At 40.9% G+C, this 15,250-nt stretch overlaps 1 protein-coding gene across 1 annotated transcript; it reads left to right on the top strand.

Annotated features, from left to right (window-relative positions):
• The first annotated feature begins 3,019 nt into the window (after positions 1 to 3,019).
• On the top strand, positions 3,020 to 14,578 carry ZNF556 (zinc finger protein 556). Its single transcript, XM_012646143.1, has 4 exons — positions 3,020 to 3,124; positions 12,380 to 12,506; positions 12,949 to 13,132; positions 13,531 to 14,578. Exons 1-4 carry the CDS (start codon positions 3,020 to 3,022, stop codon positions 14,576 to 14,578), a joined length of 1,464 nt encoding a protein of 487 aa, XP_012501597.1.
• The last annotated feature ends 672 nt before the right edge of the window (positions 14,579 to 15,250 follow it).

The raw sequence follows: 15,250 nt of genomic DNA, 5'->3' as shown, positions 1-15,250 counted from the left end.
TCTATTTACAAATAAACAGGTGAAAAATATTTCTCTAAATACTGTTAGCTGTACTACATATATGTGGGCAGGTAGTTTTTTTCTCTTACAATTTGGTAAATAAAACTTTTATGTTTACAGTTTGTTGGACTCATGGATGATTTGAAATGTATTTTAAATACACAAGTAGGTTTAAGTTTTACTTAGTTTCTTAAATTGTTCTCTAAGCAAGGAGTTATTGGCACAAAGACACTTTGGTATTTGTTGAGATTTTTTTTTTTTAACTGACTTAGTGTAGCAGATATTGGATATAACTTACCTATTATATTTTCAACCTTTCTTACTGGGAGAATCTTTATTTTATTTATTTTTAATTTATTTTTTTTAATTCCATTTTCCTCCTAAGAAGTAGTTAGCAGAAATTTGTAATTATGCAAAATTCTTCAAAGAGTATTGTCTCAAGTGAATTGTTATTTTCAGCATTTCCCGTTTACTGTTTGTCCTTGCTTGCGATTGTGAAGTGGACAATAGGCACGGACTTAAGAGACACCTGTGATATGACAATGAAATCTACAGTTGGAGATAGTTCTGCTGGCCTGTGATGTGTCAGTGTGGGTAACGTTAGGAACTGCATTTGCCAGAATCCCTTCCCTTTATGGTTCCATCTTTAAATTTACCAATAGCCTAACTTGCATGAGACTTATAAGAAAGATGTGAAGAAGTCACTACTGAGTTTTTTGGGGCCACAATAAATGGAGATAGATAGATGCATAGCGGCATTGTGGACACCAGCCTTCAGCTTATTTTCCAGATTCTTGGCCCTGCCAATCAAGAGTATCATCAAAACAAACACTAAGTGCTTGATTTCTTTTTTGTCAGAGGTGTAATCTTCCACAGACATCTCCATGAGCTTGGTATCAAGGGTATACCTGTGTGGTCAGGCACCCATAGTTTGGATTTTCCGGCAAACCCTACATGACCTCCTGACCACTGATTCAGACTGTCATGGTTGGCAGTGTCTCATGTTCTGATTCTCCTTTTCTCTATATCTTAACACATTTGTATGATGTCTAATTTGTATAGTGAACACCTTGTTCTCCTAATACTTCTAGTGGCTCTGTGATCCTGGTTCCACCACAAGGCTAAAATGTTGCAGCAAAACAAGAAAACAACACATGGACTTTGTTACCCTTTTGCATTTTTAGGTGTGCTCACCCAGTCCTATGTGATAACAAATACTTTCCTAATATATTAGATTTGGGGAAATTTCTGTTACTCGAAGCTGAATGCAGTTCTTTGATGTGGTTTTAATTATTGTTTGATTGTGTGTCATTAAAAATAATGTGCTTTTTTTTTTTCAAGGAAAACCTTCTAGAGATATTTCTTAGAAATATCCTATTTACTGTGTTTTCAAATCAGTTGTATACTGACTGTACTAGTTTCCCAGGGTTGCCATAACAAAGTACAAAGAGTGGCTGGGCTAGGACAAGAAAAATTTTCTGTTTCACAGTTCTGGAGCCAGAAGCCCAAAAACAAGGTGTTGGCAGGCCCATGTTCCCTCTGAAGATGCTAGGGAGGGATCTGTTTCAGGCCTCACCTAGCGTCTGGTAGTCCCTGAGACTTGTAGCAGCATAACTCTAATTTTCACCTGGCAGTCTCCCTGTGTACTGGTCTATGTCTTCATATGGTGTTCTTTTTATATGTACGTCACTCATATTGGGCCCCACCCAACTTCAGGATGACCTCATCTTAACTAATTATAACTGAAAAAATTCTATTTCCAAATAAGGTCCCATACTGAGGTACTGAGGGCTTCAACATATAAATTTCAACCTGTAACAGTAACAAATGCTATCTTTATTTTTCATTTAATGAATTATTAATTATGGATTTCAAATCAACTTTGTAATTTTGTTAATTTAAGCACTATACATTCCAAATCAATATGACCAGGTGTATACAAGTATTTTTTTTGTTGTGTAAATTTTATTTCTTGTTATATACCTACATTTGCCTTTGAAATGAATTTTTATTCATTGTTAAAAATAATAAAGAGCCTAAATAATGGTGTTGTCAGTGCGCTTTGGCCAAACTCCCACCAGGATCAGAGTGGTAGTCAAAGAAAATTGGCTGTATTGAGTTAAAGCAATTTGAACACATGATGAACTGTGGGTTACATGAGGGTGTTTTAAAGGATTTATTATCAGATTTGGTCTTGTCTTTGGTGATTTTGGTGAGAGTTCAAGGAATTCAGGCTTTGGTCTGGATTGGATGCTCTTACATCATGAATATAATTTTCTCTGGGAATCCTAAATATTCCTCTCTAGAAGGCAGAAAAAGCTAAGCGGAGTTGAAAACTAATTGGTAAATCAGCAGCAATCAGTCATATTGGGGAGAAGAAGGGGATGTTTGGTCATTTTTGTGGTTTGAAGGTGAGCTCCAGAACATAAAGATCAATTTGAGTGAAATTTAGTAGAAAAGAAGACATTTTTGACATCCTAAAGCAGGAAAAAATTTAATGTGTTTTACAGGAGAAAGAGGTAGAAGCGTTTTGTTTTGTTTTGTTTTTACTCCCCACTATGCTAATGAGGAGCTTTTTCTTTTAATGATCCACAAAGCCCCAAAAGCCTATTTAACTTTTCACAAGTATCATTTCCACTTCTGTAGACTTCCAGCACTAGCTAGGGAAGAGAAAAAAGTGTCACACCTTAGTGTTTTATTAAAGAGCAAACAATACTCAATCTTTCTCCATTTTCCAGCTAACTTACATTTTCATAGCCCCCAAGCTCCTTATCTGCCTCCTCCCAACGCTCCAGGGCAGGTATTACGGATACCAAAGGCTTCACCGCGGCGCATGCGCACTTCCTGGGAGGCGCCCCACCGCGCAGAGCCCCAGCCCATTGGCCTGTGGGAAAGGTAGTTCCCAAGAGAAGCCCCTCAGGCTCCGGGACCCCAGTTCTGGCAGATTGTTCCCTGGATGCAACACGGGCTCGCGTCTAAAAGAGCTGTGCCCTGGGGGAGTTTCCACCTTCGCTGAAGTATGCAGGCGCACTTACCGGAAGTGGAGACCTTGAGGAGACAAGAGCAAGAGTGGTACCGGAAGTTGTGGAAGCCCTTCTCTTCCTTCGCCTCAGTTTCCGGGGCGGTGAGTCCCGGATGTTGCATGTCTGTTAAGCGTAGACGGTGCGTGCTCCAGAGGCCTCCATCGTCTCATAACTGCAGATGTACTTGAGCCGTGAGGTGTGACGGGAAAGGCCCCTGACGGTCCAAAGGACCCTTAATGGCGAATAGAAGAGACTGCCCCGGATATGGTGGCGTCAGTGGTGACTGCAGAAGAGGACATGGTGGCTGAGCGAGGGAAGAGATACCAGTGATGTCCTGAGCTACCTGGAACTCATTCTTGGAAGAACTCCAGAGCAACATGAGGGGTACAGCATCATAACTCTTGTCATGTGGAGCCCCAGCACTCAGGGACTCAGGTTCCTTGTTCTCAGGTTCTCATGTGGACAGTGAAGGCTCACCCCACCAAGCCACCAAGAGCCACCTGTCTTGGTGGCTCTTTCCCCACCAAGATGGCTCAAGCACCTTCGTTTAAGGGCCAGGGGATATCCTTCTGCCACCAGGGATGGACGTGAAAATTAATTCTCTGAAGTTCAGATGGATGTGGCCCTATGATGAGATTTGTGCACAAATCTCTGAACGTGTGTTTGTGTTGAGCCTGAACGTTAAATAAGTATTTCTTGATGTTCTCCTGTGTAACATGTCATGTCGTGGGTCCTGCAGTGAACAGAATAGACAAAATATACCTGTTCCCTTAAAGCCAACATTCTCAGAGACAAAAACCAAGGGATGTGAGTAAAATACACATTGCATGGATGGTGGTAATTCCTAAGGAGCAAAACAAAACTGGGGTCAAGGCGTGCAGAGGGCCCGGGCTATGTGTGTCTGTGGGAGAGCCCGTTACTGCCTCTGGAACCAGCATACCTTAGGGTGTGTCTGTGATTCGTGTCTGGGTGTGTCTACTTGTTTTTTCTAGTGACAAAGTCTGGGTGATTCTGTGAGGCCACATTGGTATGTCTGGGAGGTTTCATGTGTCAGTGGTCCCTGTGTCCAGAAAAAGTGTTTGTGTGTCTCACTGCATGGCTGTGGTGTTTCTGTGTCTCTATGTGTTCCCTAGTCTTTGTGTAAGGAAATATAAAGGCCTAGTAGGCTGGGAGTTACAAATTAGTTGCATTTAACCTTCAAGAGGCATGTAGTTATTGCATTATTACATTCTGCCAATATATACTAAAAAATAAAAAGTTTCATAATTTTTAAAGTGAGTTTGTTATTGAATGAAATAGAAAGGTTGGGACCAAGCTAACTTTTTTGGTTTATTGAGTAATAACTAAAACACAATAAAATGCACATATATAGGGTATATAATTTGGTAAGTTGTGACACACATATATATCCACAAAGCCATCCTGTGATCAAAATAATGAACCAGGCCAGGTGTGGTGGCTCATGCCTGAAATCCCAGCACTCTGGGAGGCTGAGGTGGGAGGATCACTTGAGCTCAGGAGTTTGAGACCAGCCTCAGCAACACAGCGAGACCCCATCTCTACAAAAATTAGAAAAATTAGCTGAGCATGGTGGCACAAGCCTGTTGTCCTAGCTACTCAGGAGGCTGAGGCAGGAGGATTGTTTGAGCCCAGGGGTTGGAGGCTGCAGTGAACTACGATGACACCACTGCACTCCAGTCTAGGAAACAGAGACCCTGTCTAAAAAATAAAAAAAGAAGCCCAGTGTTGTGTAGTTTCAGAAATGAGTTGAGTGCCTTGGTCACTGTTAGTAACATCTGGAGCCCCAAGGAGTAAGGAGTGTCTTGGTGAAGCCTTGTATTGTGGCTTCAGTGCCATGTCTTGTGGGATGGGTCAGTAATATGCTCATTTAAGTGTCTATCGTGATCAGGGTATAGGGGACAGACTCTGCAGAAGTGGACAGGGACACTATAAATTCTATTTGCCATCGGCCTTAGGGACAGACCCCAGGGACTATGCTCCCTCTATTATATGTTGGTATGCATCTCAGAAACTCTAGCCATTTTATCTGCCTGCACATTGAACTGAGCCTCTCGAGTTGAGCTTTAGTAGGTACAGAGATAGGAGTGACGTTGATTTATGTTGGGATAACTGAAGCAAGGTATGTCTAGAGTTCTTTACCTCAAAGTGTTGACCTAGGATAAGGAGTTGCTGCCACCGTGAGGACCAGATGGCTAGACCACAGGTGATGGCTTCAGGAATTTGCACAAACGTTCAGATGAGGCTAGTAGTTGGCCAGGGCATCCTCTGGGGGGAGGAAGTTCAGGCAACTGTGCTGGCCCCAGTAAGGAGATGCAAAAGCTTGCTTTGATCACTCACTTGATCCCAAGGGTCTCGCCAGGTGGCTGGCTACTGGCAAGGAGAGAGACGACCTCCTCCAGCGGAATGCATTCTGGCAACGGACTGAGGACAGAGAAAGCTGCTTGTTCTTGTAGCTGGGATACCCGGAAGGACCCCGATTTGCCTCTAGGTAAGTACTACTTTTTCATTTCAGGAAAGAGACCACTGCGGATGGGCTGGCCCTGAGAGCAGTCCAATCATGCCAGCTGGGGCGGGGCCTGAGACCTGTCCAGTCAGGGGAGCTGGGGCGGGGGGGGCTTGGGACGGTTCCATTCGGGGGGGTTTGGGGGGGATCTGAGACCTGTCCAATCAGGGGAGCTGGGGCGGGGCCTGAGAACAGTCCAGTCAGGGGAGCTGGGGTGGGGCCTGAGAACTGTCCAATCAGGGGATCTGGGGCGGGGCTAGTGTAGTCTCCAAAGGGCGGGGCGCGTGGGGAGGAGTTGAATACGTCCAATCAGGGGCCCAGGGGCAGTGCCCAGAGTGCTGTCCAATCAGAGGCACCGCCGAAGCCTGGAGCACTATCCAATAGCGTGCCGGGGGTGGAGCGTTTCCGGAGCATTGTCCAATCGGAGCCTGGGGGCGGGGTGTCGCTGTCCTTCAGGCTGCGCACGTTCTTCCCTCGCCCAGCAGGCTGCAGACGTCCCAGTCCCCGGAGCGTTCACCGAAGGGAGCCCGCCTGGGAGAGCCCAGGAGCGGGGCCGGGACATGGTGAGCGCGCGGGGCCGGGAGACAGGCCGGGGAAGGGACCGGGTCAGGATCGGGGTCGGAGTCAGGGTCTGGGTCAGAGTCTGGGTTAGGGTCTGGAGAGTCCGGCGAACAGCAGCCCCGGGTCATCCCCCCGGGAGGGCGGACAGCTTGCGGGCTGGGCGCACTGGGGACCCCGGGTGCAGCTCTGTCCCCGTCTGGTCCCGGGGCCGCGCGGAGAGTCCTTCCCTGGCGTCGCTTTTCTTGCGGAGACGTTGTCGGCTGGCGGCACGCTGGTCCCGAGGCAGGACACTGAAATGCTTCCAGCCCCTCAGCCTGGGAGAAAAACTAACCCAGAGCAAAACGAAACGCACCGTGGTCTCGCGGCGGGGACACAGCCAGCGTCCCTCGGGCTGCGCTTCGGGAACAGGTGCAGGGTGGCCGGACCTGACCCTGGAGTCTGTCCCGCTCAGCCCTGCCCCTCCCTTGCTTTGTCCCCTTCAGAAGATTTATTTGGTGACTCAGCCTCGGATGTTTTTTTTTTTTTCCAGTAAATATAACATGTATATAATGACTAGAGCTCGAAAGATACACTATTTCCAAAGAGGCAACTTAGAGGTGAATTTCAGAGAAAATAAAGTTCTAGTCTTACATTCCATTTGTTAAAAATACTTCTGTGTCTTTTTTCTTTTTTTAAATTCTCCTGTTGTCCTTTTTGCCCGTGTCCTTAAGTTTCTCACATCTGTTGTTTTCTGTTTCGTGATGACAAGTTGGATTCCAGGGCTTAGCCTTGAAAATGCTCCCGGGGAAAGGAATCTCGGAGAAATAGAATAAATCTCTCTTCCGTTATGACGCCCCCAAACTCAATGCATTTCTACAAGAAAAAAACATATTTGGTGTATCAATTGGTGAATTACAACAACTCACTGAACTATCAGTTATTCACCTTTTGCAGGGTGGAGCATTTGTGACAATGGATAATTCTGTTTTCTTTTGTTATCTGAACTTCAGGGATGAATGCAAAAATGCTATGTCCTGAAACTTGCACCACCTAGAAGTCTTGAAATCTGATTGTTTACAAAGCATTTTGTTATCACAAAAATAATTCAGTGACCGCTTTATTTTCTGAAAGGAATAGCTACTTGTGGGTTTCTTTCTTGAACTATAAAAAGTACTCAAATTTTCTTCGCTCGTTTCATTCTTCTCTTCCGACAAACGCTGGGTTTGAGTGATTTGCTGGATTCTTCAGACACTGAGTTTGTCTCGTTTAACATATCCATGGGGGTCCGACATGAGTGAATAGCCTGAGTCTGGGGCCAGTGACTCCAAGGTAAGGCCAATGGGGAGCTTCCAAAGGCGGGAATATGAAGTTGGTTCTTCCTGGGGAGCCTCCCCTTGCAGGTGTCCCAGCCTCTCACACCCTCTGCAGAAGCAGCTGGTTACACCAGGAAAAGCTGTAGAGCGTTGGGAAGTTGGGGACCCACAGGCAGATGTGGGTGGGGCGTGATGCCCTTTCTGAGGTCATAATTGCCATTGTCTTGGGTTTTTTCCTGCCAGTAGGTTTGGTTTGGCATCTACAGCGTTGGTGGGGTCTGAGTGTGATTGTGCAAACTGAGACAGTCTATCAAGGTCAGACTGAGAGAAAGACTCCTTTGGGTTCTGGCTTCTGGAAAAAGGGATGAATTTGAGTTTTTTGGGATCAGAACTTAAACTGAGTGCAGCTGAGAGTTTCCTCCTTAGTGGAGATTGAAGTCCTGGGGCACGGAGTGTTTCCACATAGTGAGGAGGGGAGAGTTCCCTGAGTTCCTTCCTGTGGCTGCTCAGGTCCCCCTACCCTCCATCGCTGGGGACTGACCCGCTCTAGGAGTTATATTTTTGCAGCGAGAGTCTGGATCCCAATGTTGGGAGTGTGTTTCAGCTTCTGAATGTGGGTTTTTCTTGCAAACTGTGGGTGAAGCTGGTTGCTTCGTCTGAGCTGATGGAAATGTTTATTTTCTTCCCTTTTCATTCCTGTGTCAAATATTGCTGCCAACTAACTCCAGTTTCCCTAAGCACTTGGTAATTTTATCTGCTTGTTTAAATGTGTAAGATTTTTATTTTTGTGGGTGAAAATCTAAGTGGATTGAGAGATAAAATGTAGGATGATAATTCTGGAATTATTTTTCCTTTTACTCAAGAGAACCTTGACATATGATAGGGTGTATTTAAATTCTCAGGTTCATTTTTCATGTTTTTACATCAGTAATAGTCCCTAGAGAGTTTTGAGATTTAAAAGGCTGTACTATTCCTAAGACAATTCCTATTTTGGCTGACATGAAGATATATATCCTTTTAGGTTATGTAAAGCCTTGAAAATTGGAGTTTCTTTAATGGGGTATGCCCAGACTCCTGAGGCATTAATTAATATGTTACTCATTTCTGAAAATACTCCTCAGAGATAGAGTAGAAATACAAACTATGATGTCACTTGTCATTTTAGTCATCAAGAGATTTGAAAATATTTCATTTCTTATGGTTTGTACTTTTATAAACTTTAGTGTTTACAGAATTCAATCTTAAAATGGTTTGCTATATGACCAGCCTGAGCAAGAGCGAGACCCTGTCTCTACTAAAAATAGAGAAATAAATTAGCTGGACAACTAAAAATATATAGAAAAAATTAGCCGGGCATGGTGGCGCATGCCTGTAGTCCCAGCTACTCGGGAGGCTGAGGCAGGAGGATCGCTTGAGCCCAGGAGTTTGAGGTTGCTGTGAGCTAGCCTGATGCCACGGCACTCTAGCCCGGGCAACACAGTGAGACTCTGTCTCAAAAAAAAAAAAAAAAATGGTTTGCTATGTAGAAAAGTGGCTTCCAAATAAAAATAAAAACCATTAAAAAGCAAAATATGATTTATGTAAATTTCTCTTGATTTAAAGTAAGTAATACATGGAAAGTTTAAAAAATCCATAAAGTGTTTTAAGTTTAACTTAGACCAGCACAGCCTGATCTGCTGCGGTGTTCTTGCCTCAGCCACCTCGGACAACCAGTTTTAATTGTTTCTTGCACATTATGTTAGTGTTTCTTTATATAAAAACTAGCCATTTCTTTCACCCCTTTGTTAAAGTGTTATGGCAAGTGTTACAGTGACGGGTCCCAGGGGCATAACCGAGTGGCATGCAGAGAGTTGGAGAATCAGCAAGTTTATTGCCGGCCGCCCAGAGAGGACAAGCCTCTAGATTCTGAGCACTTCTTCCTGGTTTTTGTCGGGTTTTATACTTTTTTGGGGGGGTTAGTCTTATCCAGTAACACACACAAGCATAAAAGTTAACCAATTACTAAAAGGATTAAAAGTTAGCCAATTAATAGCAGTTTTTACATGCAGTACAGTTATGATAGGCTTATAACCAACAGTATAGTTATGATAGGTTTACAACAAGCAGTACAGTCATGACAGGCTTATAACTCTGCTTAATTGTTTTGTGGTTTCAGCTAGCTGGTGCATATTTTACTTACTTGCTCTACTTAGCTGCTTTGCAGTTTTAAGCAGAACTGGCATGGAAATCCCCCAACAAAAGGAAAGGTAACTTTCACAGTACACTGTGCTTATTTGTTCTCTTGGTAACTCCTGCAGATCTTTTCATATCGATACCTGCTGGTATAGATTTTCATAAAGGTGCTTATGATGAATTTACGTAACCGATTCTATTAGACACTTGGCCTGTTTCCAGTCTTTTGCTACACAGGCTGTGAATAAAAGCCGACATAGTCACATTACATGGTGCAACAAACACATAAAAAGTATATTTTTTCAACCTTAATTGATGCTTTACATTTTTATGTGAAATATATCATAGTCACAAAAGAAGGCATTAAATGTTTCACGGGAGCTTTAAAAAAAGTAATAACTACAAGAACATATGTGGACTGTTCGTTAAGATTCACAAATGGCCTTGGGTAGTTGGTAGGGTCTCCGCCAGAGGTGCCTCTCCCTGCACTCACCGCCATCTTGCCACATCGGTGACAACTGTTTGATTCTTTGCTTATTGTTCATACCTTGACCGTCTACTATTTTTTCTAAGCAGAGTTCTGTTTAGTTTTGCCTCTTTAGAGCTTTCAATGAGTGAATATTCTGAGAATTCTTTGCACATGCTGGTTTCTGAGGCTGCAGGCCACCCCGTTCACTCTTCCAATGTGTATGACACTTGGGTTTTTCAAGTTTTATTTATTTTTTCCTCTTGTGAAAAATGCTGCTTCTGTGATTCTGGTTTCAGTCTCCAATTGCAATTACAAATGCACAGTAAACTCTCCACCTATTGGAGAAAAGTTGCTGGGTTCTAGATCATGGCTAAGTCCAAATTTACTAGGAAGCTCCAATAGAGTGTACTAGTTGATTGGTCAAACACCTGAGCATAACTGCTTATTTGTTCAATAGGGTCACCAACATGGGATTATCTGATTTACTAATTTTTTCCCTTTTTATTGGTTTGTAATGGGATCTACTTGAGATGTTGCTATTTGTTCGTTACCAGTGAGGTTGGCTTTTTTCATATATGGTCTTTCATCTTTTGTGAGATATGTTTGGGTCATTTTCCCATTTTTTGAAATTCATTTGTCTGATCATTTAATTTTAGTCTACACATTAATCTATATATATAAATAAATATATATATATAGATGAAATATCTTTCTCTAAGTTTCTGGTTTATCTTTTTGTTCCCTTACTTTTTAATAAGATTTAATTTGTCAATCTCTTCCTTTATAGCTAAAACTTTTTTTCTTATATAAGAAAACTCTCCCTATTCTTATGTTGTAAAGATATTTGCCTGTAGCTTCTGAAAGTGTTCTAGTTTTGTCTTTTGTATTTAAATTTACAATAAATTGGTTCTTATCCATGGAATAAGTGGGAATTCAATGCATTTTTTGCAGTTAGATACCAATTTCTCCCTTCCCTGTTGTAGTAAAGTATACATCATTCTGAAAATCCTGCTGCGTCATTATTCAGATTTCCATATGCAAGGCTCTATCCAGGACCCTTTACTTTTCCATTAACCTATTTGTTTGCCCCTCTGCTAATACCCTCTTGTCTGGACTTTCACAGTTTTAAATTCCTTGCTGCATTTTTTTTTTGACGTTAGTTTTTCCTATTAAGTTTGGAAAAAATAGTTTTTATGATGTCATAGAAAGACAGGTTTGGGGATTTAATGCAATTTTATAATGCCTACAGGTCTCTTTTGGGGGAGCTGCCATCTTAGTGTCATTGAATTCTTTCTGTTTATTTCTTTCTGCTTTTATATTATCCGATAAAGTTAAATATTTTTCTAAAAGTTACAATTCTTTTATATCCTTCAATAGATTTATTTATTATGTGTTAGCTTTTAACAACACAGCTTTATTGAGATATAATTCACATACCATACAATTCATCAATTTAAAGTGCATAATTCAATGGCTTCAGTTTATTCCCAGATTTATACAACCATCTCCACAGTCAATTTTAGAACATTTTCATCACTTCAAAAAAAACTTTGTACCCTTTAACTATCACCCCTCCTGCCCCTCCCAGCTACAAATAACTACTAATGTACATTCTTTTTCTATAGATTTCCTTATTCTGGACATTTCATATGTGTGGAATAATACAACTTGTAGTTCTGTCTTCCCCTGGTTCAAATCTACTGTTGAGCCTCTCTAGTGACTTTTTCATTTCGGTTGTGTTTTTCAACTCCAGAATTTTTACTTGGTTCTTTTTAAAAATATATAATTCTATCTCTTTATTGGTATTCTTATTTGATGCAACATGGTCATCATACCTTCGTTTACTTCTTTAATTATGGATTTTTAGGTTTTTTAACATTATTATGGTTACTTTGAAGGCTTTTTCTTTAAATCTGACATCTATTTGCTCTCACGAGCAGTTTCTATTGCCTGATTTTTTTTTTTTCTGATGTAAGGAGTATATTTTCCTGTTTCTTTGTGTGTCTTGTCATTTTTTATTCAAAACTGGGCATTTTAGGTAATATATTTTAACAACTCTGGATGCTAGTAGCCCTTCCCATCTGGACTTGCTATTATTATCTGTTTGTATTTGTTTGGTGACTGGCTAAATTATTTTAGTTAAGCCTATTTTACTCCCCACTCTAACTGGTGATGTGTACAAGTCACTGTGGACAGAAAGGAAGAGGTCTTTCAAGTGAGTCATAAGTAGATGTTGGGAGACCATAAGATCTTGTGTGAACTTCCTATGAATTGAGTCCACTTGCCCGGTGCTGGGAGCTTCATCCATACTCCTGCACACATACGTGGCTTATTTTAGGACTCAGTGGACTTTGAAGATGTGGCCGTGGACTTCACAGGGGAGGAGTGGGACTTGCTGAGTCCTGTTCAGAGAAAACTCTACAGAGATGTGATGCTGGAAACCTTCAAGAACCTGGCCTCAGTGGGTAAGGATGGCATAATGTCTTCACTTAGTTATTTAAAGAATAAGTATTTCTTGCTCATTGATCCAATTCTTAGATTTGGAGTGTAGTAGGGGAATACATTGGTTAATAGGACAGTTATAATCATTGTTGTATTGGACCTATAATTTAACAGTTTCTCTGTGATAATAAAAATATACATATTAATCTATGTTTTCTTTCTGTCTTGTTTAAAAGACTTAGGTTCCTTTAGTGTCATTAGTGTGGGTACATATTCATGGGTCATTTGGGGAGCACAGAGAGACTTATTGTTCACAGCCTTGTGTTTTTTTGTGCATTTTAAATTGCCTACCATTTTGACCTCTTGTGCCTGTTTATAATGAAGTAATAAAACAGCTAAATTCCCGAATGTATTTATTTGCTCACAGGTGACTTCTAATAAGATTTGTTCACTTTTTTGTTTCAGATAATGAGACTCAACTTAAAACCAATGGGTCCATTTCTCAGCAGGATATTTTTGGAGAAAAATTATCCATTGAACAGAAAATAGCAAGGTTCAAAAGAAATGATACCTGGGCCTCCCTTTTAGGAAAAAATTGGGAAGACCATAGCATTAAAGATAAGCGCAAAAACCAGGGGAGACACTTGAGGTGAGTTGCACTTAAAATGAAAAGTAGTATCCCACTACAGAATCATAGTATTTCATGAAATTTTTCAAAACCCTCATAACCCTTGCTCCAAATTTATTTATTCACAGAGAATTCCCCCCAACACTCTTTTTCTTTATATGACTTATACACGAAGTGTTTGAAAGATAATTCAGTTGGAAACAATTACCAGGGAACCCCATATATTACTATTGTTGTAGTAATAGGCTATAGTTGAAACTTATTCTATAGCATATAGTTTATTCTACTTTGAATTAATTCAAATAAGACAGAAAACCTTACATAGAAAATGATAAAAATGTAATCTTAATACTCATTAGTAAATATTAAGAAATTATTAAGACATAAACTATTAATAATGTGCTTCCTATTTTTTGCAGAATTGAAATGGTGGCGAGACCATGTAAAAACAGTAAAGATAATGAGCATGGCAGAACCTTCAGCAAGATTCCAAATCTTAAGCTGCGCAAGAAACGTCCTATCGGAGTAAAGCGGTATGAATGCAGTCAGTGTGGAAATGTCTTTACTCATTCTTCATCCCTTATGAGACACAAAAGAAGTCACAGTGGACAAAAACTATATCGATGTGAGGAATGTGGGAAAGCCTTCGGTCGTCCTTCATACCTATGGATTCACGTGAAAACTCACAGTGGAGAGAAACCCTATGCATGTAAATTTTGTGGGAAAACATTTCTTCGTTCCTATTCTCTCACTGAACATATAAGGATTCACACTGGAGAGAAACCCTATGAATGTAAGCAGTGCGGGAAAGCCTTCAGTTGCCCCAAATCTTTTCGATCACATGTGATGATGCACAGTGGAGGGAAGCCCTATGAGTGTAAGCCATGTGGGAAAGCCTTCAGTTGCCAAAAGTCCTTTAGAGTCCATATGATAATGCACACTGGAGAGAGCCCCTATGAATGCAAGCAGTGTGGGAAAGCCTACTGTTGGCTTACATCCTTTCAAAGACATGTGAGAATTCACAATGGAGAGAAACCCTATAAATGTGAAAAATGTGGGAAAGCATTTGGTTGGCCTTCATCCTTACACAAGCATGTGAGAATGCACACTGGGAAGAAACCTACAAATGTAAACAGTGTGGGAAGGCCTTCAGTTGGGCCTCATGCTTCCAAAAATGTAGGAAAGCAGACCGGAGACAATGTCTATAAATGTGAAAAATGTGGGAAAACATTTGGTTGGTTCTCATCCTTACACAAACATGTGAGAAAGCACACTGGAGAGAAACCTATAGCTGTGAACAGTGTGGGAAAGCCTTCAGTTGGGCCTCATTCTTCCAAAAATGTAAGAATACAGACTGCAGAGAAGCCCTGTAAATGTGAAAAATGTGGGAAAGCTTTCAATTGTCCCAAATCCTTTCAAGGTCATGTGAGAAATCACACTAGAAAGAAACTCTATAAATCGAAGTAGTGTGGGAAATCCTATGCAAATTAATTCACGTATAATGATTCAGATAATTCACACCAGAGGAGAAATCTTATAAATGTTACAAATATAGTATGGCCTTGATCAGTAACACATACTAAAAGTAGACCCCTAGCAAATGAATTTCCAGTTCTCTTGCAGATAAAGATTGAGGTGAGAATTCTCTAAGTACTCTTTCATCTATAGTACATAAATTTTGATAATAATGTTTTTCTTTAAGAATTCAGTTAATAATTTTTCTCTTTCCATTTAGAAGTGTGTTGCACCCATGGGTGATTTGAAGTGTATTTTTAATTTGCATTACGTTTAATTTTTACATAGTTCTTTGGCTGTTCTGTAAGTATGAGGCCATTAGACAAATGAAACATTGATATGTGTTGGCATTTTCTGACGGGCCCTGTGTGTTCCAAACTGGATATCACTTACCCATTACTTATACTCCACCTTTCTATTTTACTAGAAATCTAACAATTTTTAATGTTAAAACTTTTTATTTACATAAAGTATATATTCTCAGTGACTTAAATTTTTTGGTCAGAGGATCCTTCTTCCATTTTGCTGGCTGGCTAATAAATAGTTGGTAGAAATTTGTGAGTATGCAAAAGTCTTAAAAGAGTATAGTCTCCTATGAACTATTATTTTCATCTGTTTCTGTTT

The sequence above is a fragment of the Propithecus coquereli genome, unplaced genomic scaffold (genome assembly GCF_000956105.1).
Source record: "Propithecus coquereli isolate 6110/MARCELLA unplaced genomic scaffold, Pcoq_1.0 Scaffold241, whole genome shotgun sequence".
NCBI classification, from domain to species: domain Eukaryota; kingdom Metazoa; phylum Chordata; class Mammalia; order Primates; family Indriidae; genus Propithecus; species Propithecus coquereli.
This window is presented reverse-complemented; position numbering and strand designations above follow the sequence as displayed.

What these genes read in the sequence shown, in the direction of transcription:
- ZNF556 (XM_012646143.1), top strand. Translation starts at nt 3,020, where the DNA reads ATGCAGGCGCACTTACCGGAAGTGGAGACCTTGAGGAGACAAGAGCAA. An exon ending in TCGCCTCAGTTTCCGGGGCG is followed by an intron (nt 3,125 to 12,379) that starts GTGAGTCCCGGA and finishes GGCTTATTTTAG; the next exon opens with GACTCAGTGGACTTTGAAGA. An exon ending in CAAGAACCTGGCCTCAGTGG is followed by an intron (nt 12,507 to 12,948) that starts GTAAGGATGGCA and finishes TTTTTGTTTCAG; the next exon opens with ATAATGAGACTCAACTTAAA.